The sequence below is a fragment of the Carassius carassius genome, chromosome 31 (genome assembly GCF_963082965.1).
Source record: "Carassius carassius chromosome 31, fCarCar2.1, whole genome shotgun sequence".
NCBI classification, from domain to species: Eukaryota; Metazoa; Chordata; class Actinopteri; order Cypriniformes; family Cyprinidae; genus Carassius; species Carassius carassius.
Genome location: NC_081785.1, coordinates 1,765,363 through 1,781,457, shown reverse-complemented (window position 1 = coordinate 1,781,457; position 16,095 = coordinate 1,765,363). Strand labels below are relative to the sequence as shown.

The following is a 16,095-nucleotide window of genomic DNA, read 5'->3' as shown; positions in this document are numbered from 1 at the left end:
GATCCAATACGACTGTTCATATCACAAGAGTCAATTTAAACCCACACACTGTCTTAGTGGAATTTGGAGGGAGTTTAAATAATGGTCAAGAAGACATTGAAGTATATCAACACCTTAAAAAAGACCTTGAAATCCCTATGAAGCGGCAGCATACTTTTGAAGGTAAACCCGGAGAAGTTTGCTTGGTATATGAAGACAAAAATGGAAAAAACCTACAACCAGCAGAGGTACGTCCCTCATCGAATGTCACTGCAGCTCCATCTTTTCAGAATGAAACATATGTTGTTTCACCACCAAAAACTGAAGTGGGCACGGAGGAGAAGGTTCAAATAACCTGTGTCCAAAGTGTAAATCAGTTCTATGGCCATTTTGCACAAAATACTGAAACGGTCATGAAAATGACCATAGATATTCAACAACTGTGCCAAAAGCAACCACAAGCAAAGTTTTCAATTTACCCTAAGATGATGTGTCTTGCTAAATACGCTGATGGGCTGTGGCACCGAGGACAAATTGAATCAATGCATCCGAAAATACTTGTCCAATTCGTAGACTATGGTGACCTGGTGGTTTTGGAGAAATCTGATATTCTGCCACTTCCTCCAAAGGCTAGTGAAATTGCATCCATTCCCATTCAGGCTGTTCAGTTTGAACTTTTCAATGTAACATTACCTGAGCAATGTGAGCTTAATGAGTGGTTTAAAAACTATGCTACAGACTGCATGTTCACTGCCATTGTGAAACAAAATTCAGGCAAACTATCAGTGGAGATTTATGATGAGAAAACCAACCTCAACTCAAAAATTAAAGAGCAGTGGAACAAAACATCCAAAGGAAAAGGTTTTACCTTCAGCAAAGGAACGGAAAAGGCTCGTATTTTCAGTAAGTCTGCAGAAGGCGTGGAGTCTAGAGGTGAGAGACACAATTTCAGAACTACATCAAAAGCACATAAGACCTCTAAGAAGGTCCCAAAACCAGTTGTTGAAGACACATTGGAACAAAACTTCCAGACTGTTACTAGTCACACAACTGGACACAGTAGAGCTAAGCCTATTGTTTTACAGCAACAAGTGTCAAGTCATTATTCAAAGCTCACAGATCTTCCCCCGAGAGCCTTGGGTGCAGGATATGTTTCAGACATCTATGTTTCACATTGTAATAGTCCATCAAGTTTTTTTGTACAATTGGCAAGTGATGGTGAAATATTTTCCCTTCTCGACAAACTTAATTCGGCTCCATTAAGTGATGCACAAGTTGAACTAGACCTGTTGCAGTCAGGTGACTTGGTCGTAGCTGAATATACTGCTGATGGTGCCTGGTATCGGGCTGTTGTTCAAGACAAGAAAAATGGCATAGTTCAGGTGCAGTTTATTGACTTTGGCAATGAGGCAACACTCCTGCCCCATAAAATAAGGCAACTTGACAAGCAGTTCCTCAGCAGCCCCAGGTTCAGTATTCAGTGCACACTTGAAGATGGTAGAAGGGGAAAAAGAGATTGGACCCAGGAAGAGATAATGACTTTCAAAAAAGCAGCAAGTGAATATGGTGAGAAGAAAATTCAATGCAAGTTCATCCAAAAGGACGCATCTGCTTGGATTGTAAGTTTAGAACTTGAACTTGAGGAAAGGCATTTGTTTAATGCCGTTCTCAAACCAGGTGCTCAACCTGAATCCCAAATGCACTGCAATGAATGTACCCAGCCGTTTGCATTCAAGGAACCAGCTATAACTCAAGGACAAATTGTAGATGCATATGCTTCATCTATCTTTGGACCAAATTACTTCTGGTGCCAGTTCAAAAACTCAGAGGAACTTGACAAAATCTCCCTGCTTGCACAAGAAATAGGAAACTCTAGTCCAACAAAACCAATTCAGCCAGATCAGTTATGCCAGGGACCCTGCCTGGCACTCTTTTCTGACAAGCTATGGTACCGTGCACAGGTTATCAATACACATTCTAAAACAGTCTCTGTTCATTTTATAGATTATGGAAATGAGTCTGAAATTGACTTGAACTTTGTTAAACCCCTGCCCACCAAGCTCCTGGAAAGCCCTCCACAAGCATTTCTTTGTCAGTTAGAAGCTTTGGGGTCCGTGGATGGCATGTGGAGCGATGCTGCAGCTGATAAATTCTTTGAGCTTCTGGTGGATGAACCCTTAAAAGTGACTATTCAGAATACGGTAATGTCCTCTGACCTTCCAAACTGTTCTCAGTATAACGTCATTGTTGAATGTAATGGGCTAATTGTTAATGATCTTATGAAAGATTACTGGTGTGACCCCAAGCCTCAAGTTTGTAGCAAAGTGACAGTGGGCGCAAATATAAAACCCACTGCAAGTGAGCACAGTTTTGGAATAAAAAGCTCTGAAACCGTTCAGAAAGATAACGCTCCCAAGCTTTACTCTGGCCAGGTAAATAATGGAGCATCAAATGATGTAAACCCTGACCTTCATGGCTTTGACCCTCAGATTTCTCAGAACAAATTAGTGGCAGCCGAGACCCAAGAGAAAAGCATTACGTACCCAACATTGACCGCGGTAGATGGAAGCATGATGGTTCCTGAACTATCAGTGCAGTGTTTACCTCAAGCTGTAGATCTTCCTCTACGTATGATAGAACCAGGCAAGGTGTCTGAAGTGTATGTTTCGCACATCAACAGCCTGACAAGTTTTTTTGTTCAACTGGTAGAAGATGAGAACGCATTATTCACCCTCACCGAGCTATTGAATTCCTATCAGCCATCTGAGAAAGATGATATTCATGCATCCAGTGTTCAGCAGGGAAGTTTGGTGAAGGCCATGTTTTCTGAAGATGATTCTTGGTATCGTGCGGTCGTGAAGGATATGACTCAAAATGGCATGATTCAGGTAGAGTTCATAGATTTTGGAAATGAGGAAACGGTTTCTCTCCTTAAAATTTGTAGACTTGATGTGCCTCTATTGTCTTACCCGAGGTTCAGCATTCACTGCAGCTGCAATCTAGATGATCAATTTAAGATGCAGGAAGGAATGGAGCAGACGTTTCTCTTCAATAATATATTTGGTGAAGCTGGTGAGAACAAGTCTTGCAAGTTTATCAAAGAAAATGGCATTACTTGGGAAGTTAAAATGACTCCCAGTGGTAACTCTTCCGATTCAAATGAGAAATTGGATAGTTTAGATGCAAAAGCATCACCGGTAGTATCCGAACCTGTGAAGGAAACATTCCAGCTGCTCTTCAAGAAACCAGATGTGTCTTTGGGGCAGACAGTAGAAGCCTTTGCATCATGCATTGTTGGACCAGATTACTTCTGGTGCCAGTTTTCAAACTCTGAAATTCTTGACCAAATCACCCTTGTTGCCCAAGAATATGGAAACTCTAGTGAGACACAGCCGATTAAGGTGGACAAGTTGGATCCTGGAAGCCTGTGCCTGGCTCGTTTCTGTGATGATCAGATGTGGTACCGTGTGCAGGTTATCAATAAATGCACAAACGTTGTATCTGTCCTTTTTGTTGACTTCGGAAATGAGTCCGAAACCAGTGAAGACTCTCTTAAGGCACTGCCTTGTGACTTGCTGGAAAGTCCACCTCAAGCTTTTCTGTGTCAGTTGGAAGGGTTTGATCCTTCCAAGGGATCTTGGGACAGTGGTGCAACTGACAGCTTCTACAAGCTCTTAGTGGATAAACTTCTGAAAGTGACTGTGCAGTGCATTGACAGTAACCCTCCATATTATGTTAAAGTTGAATCTCCGCAATGTCTTGTAAATGAGCTTATGATGAAGTTTTGGAGTGGTTCTGCACAAAATGATCAGAACTCTTCTGAGGTGATTGAATCCATTGCATCAACATCTGATCAACAGGTTTCAGAGGATAAAATGAGTGTGAGCCTTGAAATCTCTACAGAGGATATGCACACAATTGAACAACATGGAGCTGATCAAATCGAACCTTTAAAAGTAAAAGGAGACTTGCTTGATGTACCTGAGAAGAAGGTGGATGATCAGCTTGATGGAGCAGATGTGATTGCTGTGGTCACTAATACTGATGTCAGTGCTGATGATCCTTCAAGGATGGATTTAGATTTAGAAATCCACAAAGTCTGTCATGAATCTGATGAGGGCATTCCTGTTGTGTCAACTGAGCAAATGCTGCTGCACACAGAGAAAAGAAAATGTATAGATGGATCTGTAAAAGGTTTGAGTTACTGTGTCTGATTACATTTCATATGAGATATAATAATTTATTTTAAGAATTGATTTTTAGTCACAGGCTTATTTTGCTTACTTTATAATGCTTATTTCTTTTTCAGCGGGCAACCCGAAGACGGCAAGCAGAAATATAGCTGGTTTAGAAAATCCAATTTTACCCATGGTATTTGGTTTTTTGTTTATGTTTTTCCTTTTCTTTGTTATGTGGGGATTTTTTTTTTTATACATTCAGTAATCTGTTTTTAGATTAATAACTGTTTTTTTTTTGTTACTTTGTAGGTTTGCACTGAAGATTCATGTGACTCTGTTAAGTGCATCTTCAAATAAACAGAATTTTAAGCTTTATAGTGAAAAGGTATAATTTTTTTTTCGTGGGGAATATGAATGTGAACTGACAAATAATTGTTTCAAACAGATAACTCAGCCTTTGAAAGTTAACGATTTTATTTTGCCATGTTGCTTTTAATTTTAAAACATAAGAGCCATGTCTGATTTGCAATGTTAGGTTTTGTTGATACTTTTTTTATGCAGTTTTTACACAAGTAATTGTGAACTAAAGTGATGATTGTACAGAAAGTGCAAGTGTTTCAGGCCACAATCCTGCTCTACCTTCACTCAAAAATTGGTAGTTGATTTGGATTACATATACAGTGATATATATTTTTTCTTCTCCTGATTGTAAAATATATATATATATATATATATAAGAATGTGTATTCATTTTTCTTTTATCTTGATAATTGTTTGTTGGAATAAAAGCAATTCATACAATCGAGTTTGTGTTGCTTTATTTTTTGTTAACAGGGACATTGCACATTAATAAAACATTTCTGTAAATGTATCAGAATTAGCCAAAGGACATTTTCCGTCCATAGGCTCTGGACAGGTTACAAGTTACCTTTAAAAAAATTATATATATATATATATATATATATATATATATATATATATATATATATAATTAAAATGCATGCTAGAACAATTTAATCAAGAACATAACACAATCCATAAAATGATATATCAATAAAAACAATCAAGATAATTCGAACAAGTGAAATCAATCAAGATTTTGAGAATGTTAAAGGTGAAGCATTTTAAAATAAAAATTCTCTTTTTTTTTTCTCCCACACTGCTAAAAATTGACGTTGGCGTTTTATTTTTTTGGCAAAGCTAAAATATTTGTACATTACAATGCATGCAAATATATAAATTCAGCTGACTGGTACTTGACACGCTCATGTAAATTCACTCAAACGATCTCTAAGCTCAAATTCCTTAATCATCACAAATGGCTGTGATTGGTCCATATTGAACAGCGCTGAGAATAGTAACAGGTATCACGTGATATCGCCGTCTGCGTGCGCTGCTTATTCTAAACAGATGTAATGAAATTGCGAAATGAAAATATATATTAAATTGAAAATGTACAGTGAATATTTTTTAAATAAAGTAATTATTTAATGCTTATAATGTTTATTTGTTTTTTTTCTAGGGGAAAATCCCGTTACTTTTTAAAAAAATGATGACAGAGTTGCATCAGGCAGCTGCTGTTGGAGATTATAGTGGAAGAAATTGTGAAAAGAAGATCACGTGACCCCAATCATAAATACTCATACTGGAACAAGAAGACTCCTCTGCACTGGGCAGCATCCAAAGGCAGGTTTTAGCCTACATTCGAGACCAAACGTTGCTGTTTTATTCAAAACATATATCAATCATTATTAGAACTTCATAGTCTATTACAAATGAAAATCCAATAGATGAGTAGTATGAAAGTCTTGTAACTTCATGATGAATATGGTGAAATGTGACCTGGACATTACATTACCCAGTTGTTCTTCTGTGATGCTAACACTATTTAACCAATGACCTTTTGTTAAATGGGCTGCCCTTATGATACTGATGAAGAATGGGAACAGGAGAGAAAAGAAGCCAAAGAACAAGTCATTAAAAAGTAGGTTTTATTATGCAATGAATGCAAAACACAAAATAATGGATGCTTATACAGTAGGCAACATCTGCAATCTGTGTTGTACATCTAAATGAAATGCAAAACAAAACAAGTAGGCTATATATATGTATGTATGCAAGCAGAAATATACTTATATGAATATACATAAAATTGAATAAACCATTTTCAAAAATGAAAATGATCTAAATTACAAGCTAAAATTCATATTCATTTATGACTTTCACCAGTTGTTAAATAATACCAAGTAGACGCACAAGCATGATTATATTAACATAAATATACTGTACATGAATAAAGAAAAATGAACTCATTGACTAAATTATATGCCAACATTCATATTCATCTACGACTTTCACCAGTTTTATGTAATACCAAGTAGGCTTTAGACATACAAGCATAATTATAATTGAAAATGAATATACATCAAATTGAATAAACCTTTTTCTAAAATAAGAAGAAAAATTAACTTACCCTAAATACATTCAATCTAAATATGAATATAAATATGACTAACATGAATACGTCTAAAAATATTTAAATCCTATGGGCTACAATATCTCAAACAATTGTACAGTGTTCTAGAAAACTGCTTTATAGCTGTTGAAAGTGAAAGAATTTAATCCATGATGTTTTTTATGTTTCCAACGAGTTTCGTCTCTTTCAGTACGTTTAGAATCATCTAAATCATTCACATGCTGATTTGGGACAAAAACAACATTAGAACAAAATATGTAGACACTCAATAAAATGTGACCCTGGACCACAAAACCAGTCATAAAGGTCATACGACTGAATAAAAAAGCTTTCCACTGATGTATGGTTTGTTAGGATTGAAAAATATTTGACAGAGATACAACTATTTGAAAATCTGGATTCTGAGGGTGCAAAAAAATAATGAGAAAATCGCCTTTAAAGTTGTCCAAATGAAGTTCAATGCAAATCACTTATCAAAAATTAAGTTTTGATATATTTACGGTAGGAAATTAACTAAATATCTCCATGGAACATGATCTTTACTTCATGATTTTTGGCATAAAAGAAAAATCTATAATATTGACCCATGTAATTATTTTGTAATATGTATTTTTGGCTATTGCTACACTACAAATATACCCCAAGACTGATTTTGTGCTTCAGGGTCACAAATTTTCTTAAGAGCACAAATGTAACTTACCTTTAATCTTTTCAATCTTTATTTCATCATAACTGAAGATGTCGCTTTCGTTGAGCTATCATTTTTAGGCTGCACTGATTGCTAACGTAAGAAAACGTGGGAACGTGAGCTGAGTTATTTCATGTCATTATGTGCGTGATGCATTTTGCATCTGTAAAAGCAGACATTTCTCTCGTGCATACTAACCTTGGATTTGAAACGCTTCAGAAGTGCATCACAAACCTTTGGCAAAAATGTAATATCATTATATTGTGCTTAATCTAGCAATCCTAACAAATTTGATCAGTAATACTAAACTAATGGGAATGAAAGTGGTTTTATAAATGTTATATTTTCAGTCTAAATTCCTTAAACATATGGAGGGCACGTGTAGTGGGCATATTTACCTTTTTCTCTCCCAAGCAGTTTGTCAGCAGTATCAAAAAGCCCTGCGATGAAATACAACAACATATTTTAATGTACATGCACAAATGAGTAACAGATAAGGTGTCTGATGCTTGATCCTTACCTGCAGTGAATTCAACAATGTAAATGTGTAGCCCACAATTTGGGCAAAAGGTTTTTGTGTAAGATCAAGGTACAGCACCAAAATTCCGAGGAGCCAAGTTATTCCGAGGACAGGGCTTAGGAAAACTATTGTCTTAATCATACTCCTGGCAACTTCCTTTTGATCCCGTGCCTTTGACTCCGACAAAGTAGGATTCACTATCTTCATAATCACCACAACCAGCGTAAAAAAGTTTACAATCACAATAGTTATGGCAGGAATTACAAAGGAAAAGATGGAGCCCTTCAACACACCCCGATATATGAGCCAGCAAGTATCTTTGGAATAGTATTCATTTTCTTGACCGTTCTCGAAAGTAATGAAGGTTGTTGCCACACATATTAAAGGGCATACGTAACCGACAGTGATAGACAATACCACAAAAACCTTTTTCCTCAGCTGCTCAAAGACAAATATCAGTTGGTGAAGAAGCACGAAACTCAAGCACAGCATCCAGAAGAAGACGGCGAGGAAAAAAAAGTGTTTGAATACTGTGAGGAAGGAGCACCAGTTTGAGGTGATTTCTGTCAGATCGGGTGATGCTAAAAATCCACAGTGTGCCATCAGCAAGCAGAAAGAGATGTTGACTAAGGCCACGTGTCGAAAATTAGAGATGTCTGATTTTACAACTTTATCCCATACCAAAACCTCAATGATTAAACACAGAACAAGTGAGACGATGGATACTCCTAAGCCAGCGTAGGTCAGTTCCTTCATATACGGAAGGGTCTCTGCCTCTTTAGACATCAGTATGGTGAACGCAGAATTGTGTTCACATGTGCACAACTTTTGATTTACCGCACCACCCCATGTACACCCCTCTGAAGACCACATAGCCTTATTTACATCCCAGAAAACACAATACATTTCATGATTCCTTACTCTTTTTTCAGCGTAATCGAACATCATCTGAACACGGTTGGAATGACTGTTATTGGTATTATTTACAGTGGTAACTGACAAGATGTTGGTCTCTAAGGGTCTACTATTATACTGTGGTAAAATATCATGAAGGTTCTGGAATCCAATGACGACAGCACTATCGACTGTGCTGACGTTGGAATTAAAGCCGCTGCAATGTTCCCCTTTGGCCTTTCTACAGAGAACCAGTTTAACATTTTTATAAATAAGAGAATTATTCGAGTTCAGATTTGAATTGCGCATCATTTCCTCAATAGTCTGTAGAAATGTTACAGATAAACTTGTGTTTTCAGTTTCAGGATTTTTCCAGGCTTTTGTGTCATTCAAAGTGTTGCTTATAGAGCTTACAAAGTCCTGAAATGTAAAAACAAGAAGAAAATGAAATGCGATTAGACTTTGAGCAAACACAGGAATTTGATTATTTGTCATTTTGAATGAAAGGTGTTGCTTCTTATTAATAAGAGGGCATTTCTGAGATGTTTCCAGTAAAGAACAGGCTATTATTTGCTTTTGGAGCCGTAATTTATGACATAAACAACATTTAATTTTTGTTTAACAGAATTTTTAAAAACATAAATATTTAAAATGATAGTTTTTGTCCTTTGAGTTCCTTATAATTTGTTGTTTTTAATTTTCGCTAAATATTACAATCGCTTTCGCTTAATTTTCATATAAGAATTTCTTAAAGTACAGCTATCTAGAATTTGCACAATAACTAAATGCACATGGCTTGCTGATCAAAACTTTGAGCTGATTGTATTACTTTTACATGTATATGCACAGTACATATTCTTCACATGAAATCTTTTGTCTTATGCACTGTCACATGCAAAATGATCAATGTAATTATTAAAATATGTCAAACATGCATATTTTATACATATCTATGACATAGAATGTTTTCTATTTACATGCTTCAAAATAAATACATACAAATTTTCATACTCTTTTTTTTCTGTGCACTACACAGTATTGACAAGTCCCTTTAAATTCTAAAAAAGCCATAACTAAAGAGCACTTAACTAGACAAAACTGTGGAAGCCCGTTTCCGCCACTAAATAAAAAATGAAACAAGGCAACATCATTTTGAGATGTAAACTCATCATGTCAGTGACATTGGCCAATTTACTGATAATAACTACATTTTGAAGCATGAAGTTAAAATGTTTTAGTTCCTACAGTCTGCAAACATATGCCATAAAACAGTTCCAATCCAATTAACTTCCAATTAAGAGAATGCTAAGACTGTTTGCAAAGTAATTGAGGAAAACTTTAAGATACTTAAGAAGCTCTAAAACATTTTTTTATGTGCATTGCGTTACTTCATCAAACTATTGATATAGCCCTGTTCCCGAACCAAATATTACTAAAGATTTTAAAGAAGAGTTCAATTTGAATAATAATGCTTAAAAAGAAACTTAAGAGAAAACATACATACAGGCATGATGGTATCATTCCATTGATTCGACTGCTGTATAGAAACATTGTTCATGGCTTGGAAAATGTCTACAGATGTATTAATATTTGAAAATGAGTTGAATGTCTCCTTAATGGTTGAAAGCTGTATTTGTCTGAAAAGGTGGTCAGCATCGTTCTTAATAAAGCCAATACCTTTATCTAATATCTGTTATTATAAAAGGAAAACAAGCATTTAGTATTAAAGGTAAATCTGGCAAGCAGTGAGAAATAGATGAATGAATATTGAAGAATGATACCTCTACAGCCAGTTTAACATCATGTAGGTCAGCAATCACACAAGAAGAGATTTCCTTTTCCCAATTTTGGTTAATGCAATTTCTCCTTGTCAGACCAACAGCACTGTACGTACAAGACAGTTGGGCCGTATAATTGTTTTTTGTGATGGGCCACACACCTTCTCCTTCACAGAATTTCGAATCGGCTGTATTAAGGAATGAAATACTACAGATTTGATTTTCTCATTATTTTTGTTTTTACAAATACAACTTTAACAAAAGTCACTAATGTTTAAATGGATACTTCACTCCAAAATAAAAATGTCATTAATCACTTACCCCCATGTCATTCCAAACCGTAAAATCTTTGTTAGTCTCCTGAACACAATTTAAGATATTTTGGATGAAAACCGGGAGGCTTGTGACCGTCCCATTGACTGCCAAGTAAGTTACACTGTCAAGGTCCAGAAAAGTATGAAAGACATCATCAGAATAGTCCATCTGCCATAACTGGCTCAATCGTAACATTATGAAGCAACGAGAATACTTTCTGTACACAGAGAAAACAAAAATAACAACTTTATTCAACCATTCCTCTCCTCTGTGTCTCTCCAAATCAGCATAGCGCCATTTTGGAGAATATGAAATGAATGCAAAATGAATATGCTATACTGTGTTAGCCACGCTACAAGGATACAATTTCTAAGTGTATTTAGGCTTTGATTTGAAAGAAAACAGCACATCCTTGTGATGCGGCTGAAACAGAAGAACATACGCAGTCTGAGTTCAGTGGATATTCTCCAAAATGACACTACGGTAATGCAGACGGACTCAGAGGAGAACAATGGTTGAATAAAGTCATTATTTTTGTTTTCTTCGTGTACAAAAAGTATTCTCGTCGCTCCATAATGTTACAATTAAGCCACTGATTGCAGATGGACTATTCTGCTTTTTATACTTTTCTGGACCTTGACTGTTTATTTTACTTGACAGTTAATGGGACAGTCACAAGAATCCCGGTTTTCATCCAAAATATCTTAAATTGTGTTCCGAAGACAAACAAAGCTTGTACGGGTTTGGAACAACATGGGGGGTGGGGTAAGTGATTAATGACAATATTTTCATTTTGGGGAGGAGTATCCCTTTAAGTAAACAATGTACATCTGTTTGGAGGAAACAATTCACTGTCCACCCATATCCAATCACATTAGTTCACTCAATCAGTTCAATTACAGTTCAATTTTTTCCCCTTTTTAGCAGAAATGGGCTTCCATAAGTTTGAACATTAGACTGAGCAAAATAAAAACAGAAAATTATTCAAATGAAAACACTTAATGATGATGCTAATGTTATATTTTAGTCATGTACATCAGGCAAAAATTCATGTAAATATATTGTGCAATCTATTTTATAATATATATTATATTTTATAAGTGTAAGGTGAAGTGAATAGTTTTTGAACCATTAGCACCATCATTTGTTTTTTTTTTACAAGAGTTATCCCAAACATGACTACTTCCATCCCCACTGGTCAGATTAACATACTCGACCCCAAACTCACACCATTGTCAGGCTGGTAAATTGTAATATTGAAAGAAAAAAAACCACACTCGTGAAATACTGTCTGCAATTTAAAAGATATAGAATTAAGGAAAATTTTAAATATCGTCAAAACTTACCATTAATAATGGGAATCTGCACAGTCTGAGATCTGATTTTGTTAATTTTGGCTCTGGTGTTTGTGAATGTACACGTGACATTCTCTGCCTCTTTTTTCTTTACACAATTTATGGTCCCCTTTAATTTGTAAGATAAAAAATTCTCCTGGCGTTCTAGAGAATGCAGTAATTTGAAATTGCTTATCATCAAGTGTGTAAAAACCATATAGATATGAATTTTTCTATCACATTGTTCACGCTGAGTATGTTTGCATTGAGAGAGCAGAAATGGTAATGATATGCTTACGTAGTTCTGTTTTGGGGTCAGTAAAATTACTATCCCATGTAACAGTGTAATTTTCGCTGTCGTTTAAAATTTTACACTCAATTTCAACCACCAATTTTGTATTTGCTTCTCTACAGTCAGGAAATTGGGGCTTGCTCATAGCCTGTATTTCTGGCAGAAGTGCTATGTCCAACACTGTACTTGCTGTGTGTTCTATGGACCCTCTTTGGTACACACATTTAAGTGTTCCTTATTCAGACAGACAGACAGACAGACAGATAGATAGATGCAATACAAGAAAATGCCATTTCAAGATTTCACGTTTACAGTAATTCGACATGTTGTTTCCTGTCTTTTTGTAGCTGTGTGAAAACTGATTTCACCAATCAGTATGTTTTTTAGACAACTGAGAAATAAATTATTCTGCTTAATAAACTGGGGTAGGAAAACGATTTTAACATCGAAGAATGTCACACATCAAAGTTAAGCTGAAATTTGACAACTTCTATTAACTTTTTTAACAATTTAAACATAAGTAAAAATACTTTCAAAGGCATGAGATTATCTTTAATTGTGTATATGTGAGGAAACATACCTTTCCAGCTTCCTGAAATATCATTTAGTTTAACAATGTCCGTCAAGTTGGTCGGAGTCAAGGTGGCCTCTTTTCCTGTTGTGATCTCTGTTGTTTTGTTCTGCACATCTGTTAAGAACCACTTAACCTTTCCCAGATCTTCTGGTGGAGTACAAGCTATATTTGCAGAGGAGCCGATATCAATTGCCTTCTGAGGACCGTTAATAGCGATGAGGCCTTTGGAGAAAATTACAAGCTTAACAAGGCTTTTCTTTATCACATAACATTATAAGTGTGGAATATTGTAAATAATACAAAAGTTAAAGAAATAATTTACAATAAGTAAATGCGTTACCTGTTGTTACCAGTTTAGAATAAGGCAGAGTGCTGGCTAATTTGTCCAATTCGTTAAGCGGAACTGAACTCATTATCTGCACTGTATAATCTACAATCACACTGCCAGACCTGTAAATCAAATGGGAAAAATTACTATATTTTCTGTCATTAATTTATTTCTAAAGTGTTTTATGTGTGTGGAAAGAACAGGAAACAGTAGCTGGCAGAGGTGCTTGGTATCATGCTTACATGTAGCCGTTGATAATCAGAGAATCGAAATATTTCAGTGTGCTGAATTTATTCTGAAGCTATAAGAATAATAATACGAACAGTGCAAGTATTACTGGAATTGATCAAGTTTATCAAACCAGCAATACTAATCAATTAACTGATTTTAGGGAAAAAAAAGCACTATTGTGTTGATTTTCAGCAGTAGCTTACATACCGTTTCGATAATACCATTTTCCTCTTTAATGTACTGTTCAGTATGTTTATTTTCTGAGATACATAAAGTCTCGCAAGACATATCTATTGTAGTTAATCCATTGATGCTTACTGTAAAAAAATAAGAATCACTGCATTTAATGACCGTTATTTATTTACTTATTTTTATGATGAAATCCTGTGCCCACATAAGAACAATAATCTACCTCTTGTTTCAGGCAGACATACAGCAATGTCATTAAGTTTTAGCGTGCAGCTGTTATTGCAGCAGTCATAGTTTTTGCACATGTCCTCACTCCAGTAGTGTCCCGGCATGCATGAACAAATCTTATTCGTCTCGTTCAGTGTGCAATCTGCAAACAAGCACATTAGAGTTTTTTCATAATATCAATTATTGATAAATCAGAACGTGTGTAAATTCTATTGTAGATAAGATAAATAAGTTAAAAATAAATCATATTAGTTTATAAATATAATCTTATTAGTTTTTCTTTAGCACAATATCAAGTCAACATGGGGTTAATTTAACTTATAAAACTAGAAACTAGCAATTAATTCAGAAATGCTTCAACAAAATGTATTTTCTTGCGAATTTACTTACAATCAATTAATTGGTTTTCCCTAAAAAAGTATTTTCCATCATTTTAGATTTTTTGTAAAATCTCTTCAACCCCCCCAAAAAAAGCCAGTAACATCAGCCTCCAGGAACTGTCATTTTTTTATTTTTTGAAACAATTCCTTCCTTTTTGACAGAGTAACATTAACAATTTCATAATATAAGCATTTCAAAATATGTAAAATAATTTCTAGCTTCAGTGTCCTCATGTGTAAAATCGTAAAGTTGTGTAAGGATTTACTTTATACCATGGTTATATGCCATCCCTTACGAGTTAAAGCTGTTAATGATGTTTGCAATGCAAATTTTTAACCGGAAGGGTATAAATGTCAGTCATAGCTCCTTAGTTTGGGAAATTAAAAGTATTTGACTTAATTAGCGAGAGAGAAAGAGATTGTGTGAGTTTAATTCCCTCAGCCATGTAACCCCATCATTGCTAACAAATGTAATGTAGTGTTGACAAAAAGTTTCTGCACCTCTGGATGTGTCTATGTGTGTGTGCTCCATTGGAGGAAGCACATTGATACAGAATTGTGACTAAACTGACAGGAACTACCTGTATTCAGTGGATCGGGTGCATACATTCCAGCCAATCAGAATTGAGTATTCGGGCAGACCACGGTATAGAATTATCATTGTTAATGTTGACCTTGAGTTGACCTGAAAGTCTGTCATTAATCTTTATGCAGACTCATCCTTAAAATTACAGCAAGCGTATTAATTTGAAGCTATTATTTTCTTACAGGGTGAGGAATGTTGGTGTGCACTTTCAAGCTTTATGAATGTTTACCTGTTGTGTTTTTGATGTCGGTCACAGTTGCATTACTAATGTCTATTTCTTTCTGCTCCATCAGAAGCCTAACAATGTCGTCATACAACAATGACTCGATCTCAAGCTCTAACCAGTACACCTGTGTGGAATTCTCTGGAATGTAGCATTGTGACAGTATTCAGTCTAACATGCAGACGATTGATTGAAAAATGCATATTATTTATTCCATACATTGTAGATTATGTTAATGAGCTGGAAAAATATATATAAACATATATATGTATTACCTGCCACAGCAACCTATCAAACAAAATTTGAAAAAGAGTTAATGCTAAATGGAAAAAATTGTGTATATAACTGAAGAACTTTTATAATAATTAAATATCATCCCACCTTAAAAAACAATCCCAGAAAAAGGAGAATGATGCCTTTAGAAAGCTTCATTTCTGTGCCATCAATTTCTGGGTGATGAAACAGAACGAATATGTGCATATGTTTTCCTAGCAAGCTCAAAAAGTTATTAATCTTAAGGAGTTTGTAAATACAAAAAAAAACAATCTTTTTCAAAATAGTAAAAGCTAACAGAGAAGGATATAATAAGTTGTGAATAGATAGCAAAAAAGCTGTTTTATATTTAATAAATTAACCACAACAATATGCATTTACATACACTACCAGTTGAAAGTTTTTTTTTTAATAGATGGTCACCAAGGCTGCATTTATTTCGTAAAAATATAGTAAAAACTGTAATATTGTAAAATTATATTATAATTTTAATATTATAATATAATTTTTAAAATTATATTGTAAAATGTAATTTATTCCTGTGATGCGCAGCTGAATTTTCAGCATCGTTACTCCAGTCTTCAGTGTCACATGATCCTTCAGAAATCATTTTAATATGCTAATATGCA

General features: G+C 35.0%; 2 protein-coding genes across 2 annotated transcripts; one reads left to right on the top strand and one right to left on the bottom strand.

Annotated features, from left to right (window-relative positions):
* Positions 1 to 200: 200 nt before the first annotated feature.
* On the top strand, positions 201 to 4,960 carry LOC132111885 (tudor domain-containing 6-like; the record flags this gene model as incomplete). The annotated part of the gene is made up of 3 exons (XM_059519519.1): positions 201 to 4,173; positions 4,289 to 4,350; positions 4,467 to 4,960. Coding segments are annotated over 3 exons (4,083 nt in total), but the record flags the coding sequence as incomplete, so codon positions are not given.
* Positions 4,961 to 6,317: 1,357 nt separating this feature from the next.
* On the bottom strand, positions 6,318 to 14,162 carry adgrf3a (adhesion G protein-coupled receptor F3a). The gene is made up of 11 exons (XM_059519518.1): positions 14,000 to 14,162; positions 13,035 to 13,250; positions 12,461 to 12,688; positions 12,175 to 12,327; positions 10,517 to 10,701; positions 10,240 to 10,425; positions 7,842 to 9,155; positions 7,720 to 7,761; positions 7,520 to 7,555; positions 7,334 to 7,414; positions 6,318 to 6,854 (listed from the first exon to the last, which is right to left on the bottom strand). The coding sequence occupies exons 1-10, from the start codon at positions 14,160 to 14,162 to the stop codon at positions 7,352 to 7,354; spliced, it is 2,586 nt and encodes an 861-aa protein (XP_059375501.1). The 3' UTR covers positions 6,318 to 6,854; positions 7,334 to 7,351.
* Between the last annotated feature and the right edge of the window lie 1,933 nt (positions 14,163 to 16,095).

Excerpts from the sequence above, each read along its gene's own strand:
- adgrf3a (XM_059519518.1), bottom strand. The coding sequence starts at position 14,162 with ATGTGCTTGTTTGCAGATTGCACACTGAACGAGACGAATAAGATTTGT. Across the intron at positions 12,328-12,460 it reads TGACCCCAAAACAGAACTAC|AACGCCAGGAGAATTTTTTA; the intron begins GTAAGCATATCA and ends TGCATTCTCTAG. Across the intron at positions 7,762-7,841 it reads CATTGTTGAATTCACTGCAG|GGCTTTTTGATACTGCTGAC; the intron begins GTAAGGATCAAG and ends ATTTCATCGCAG.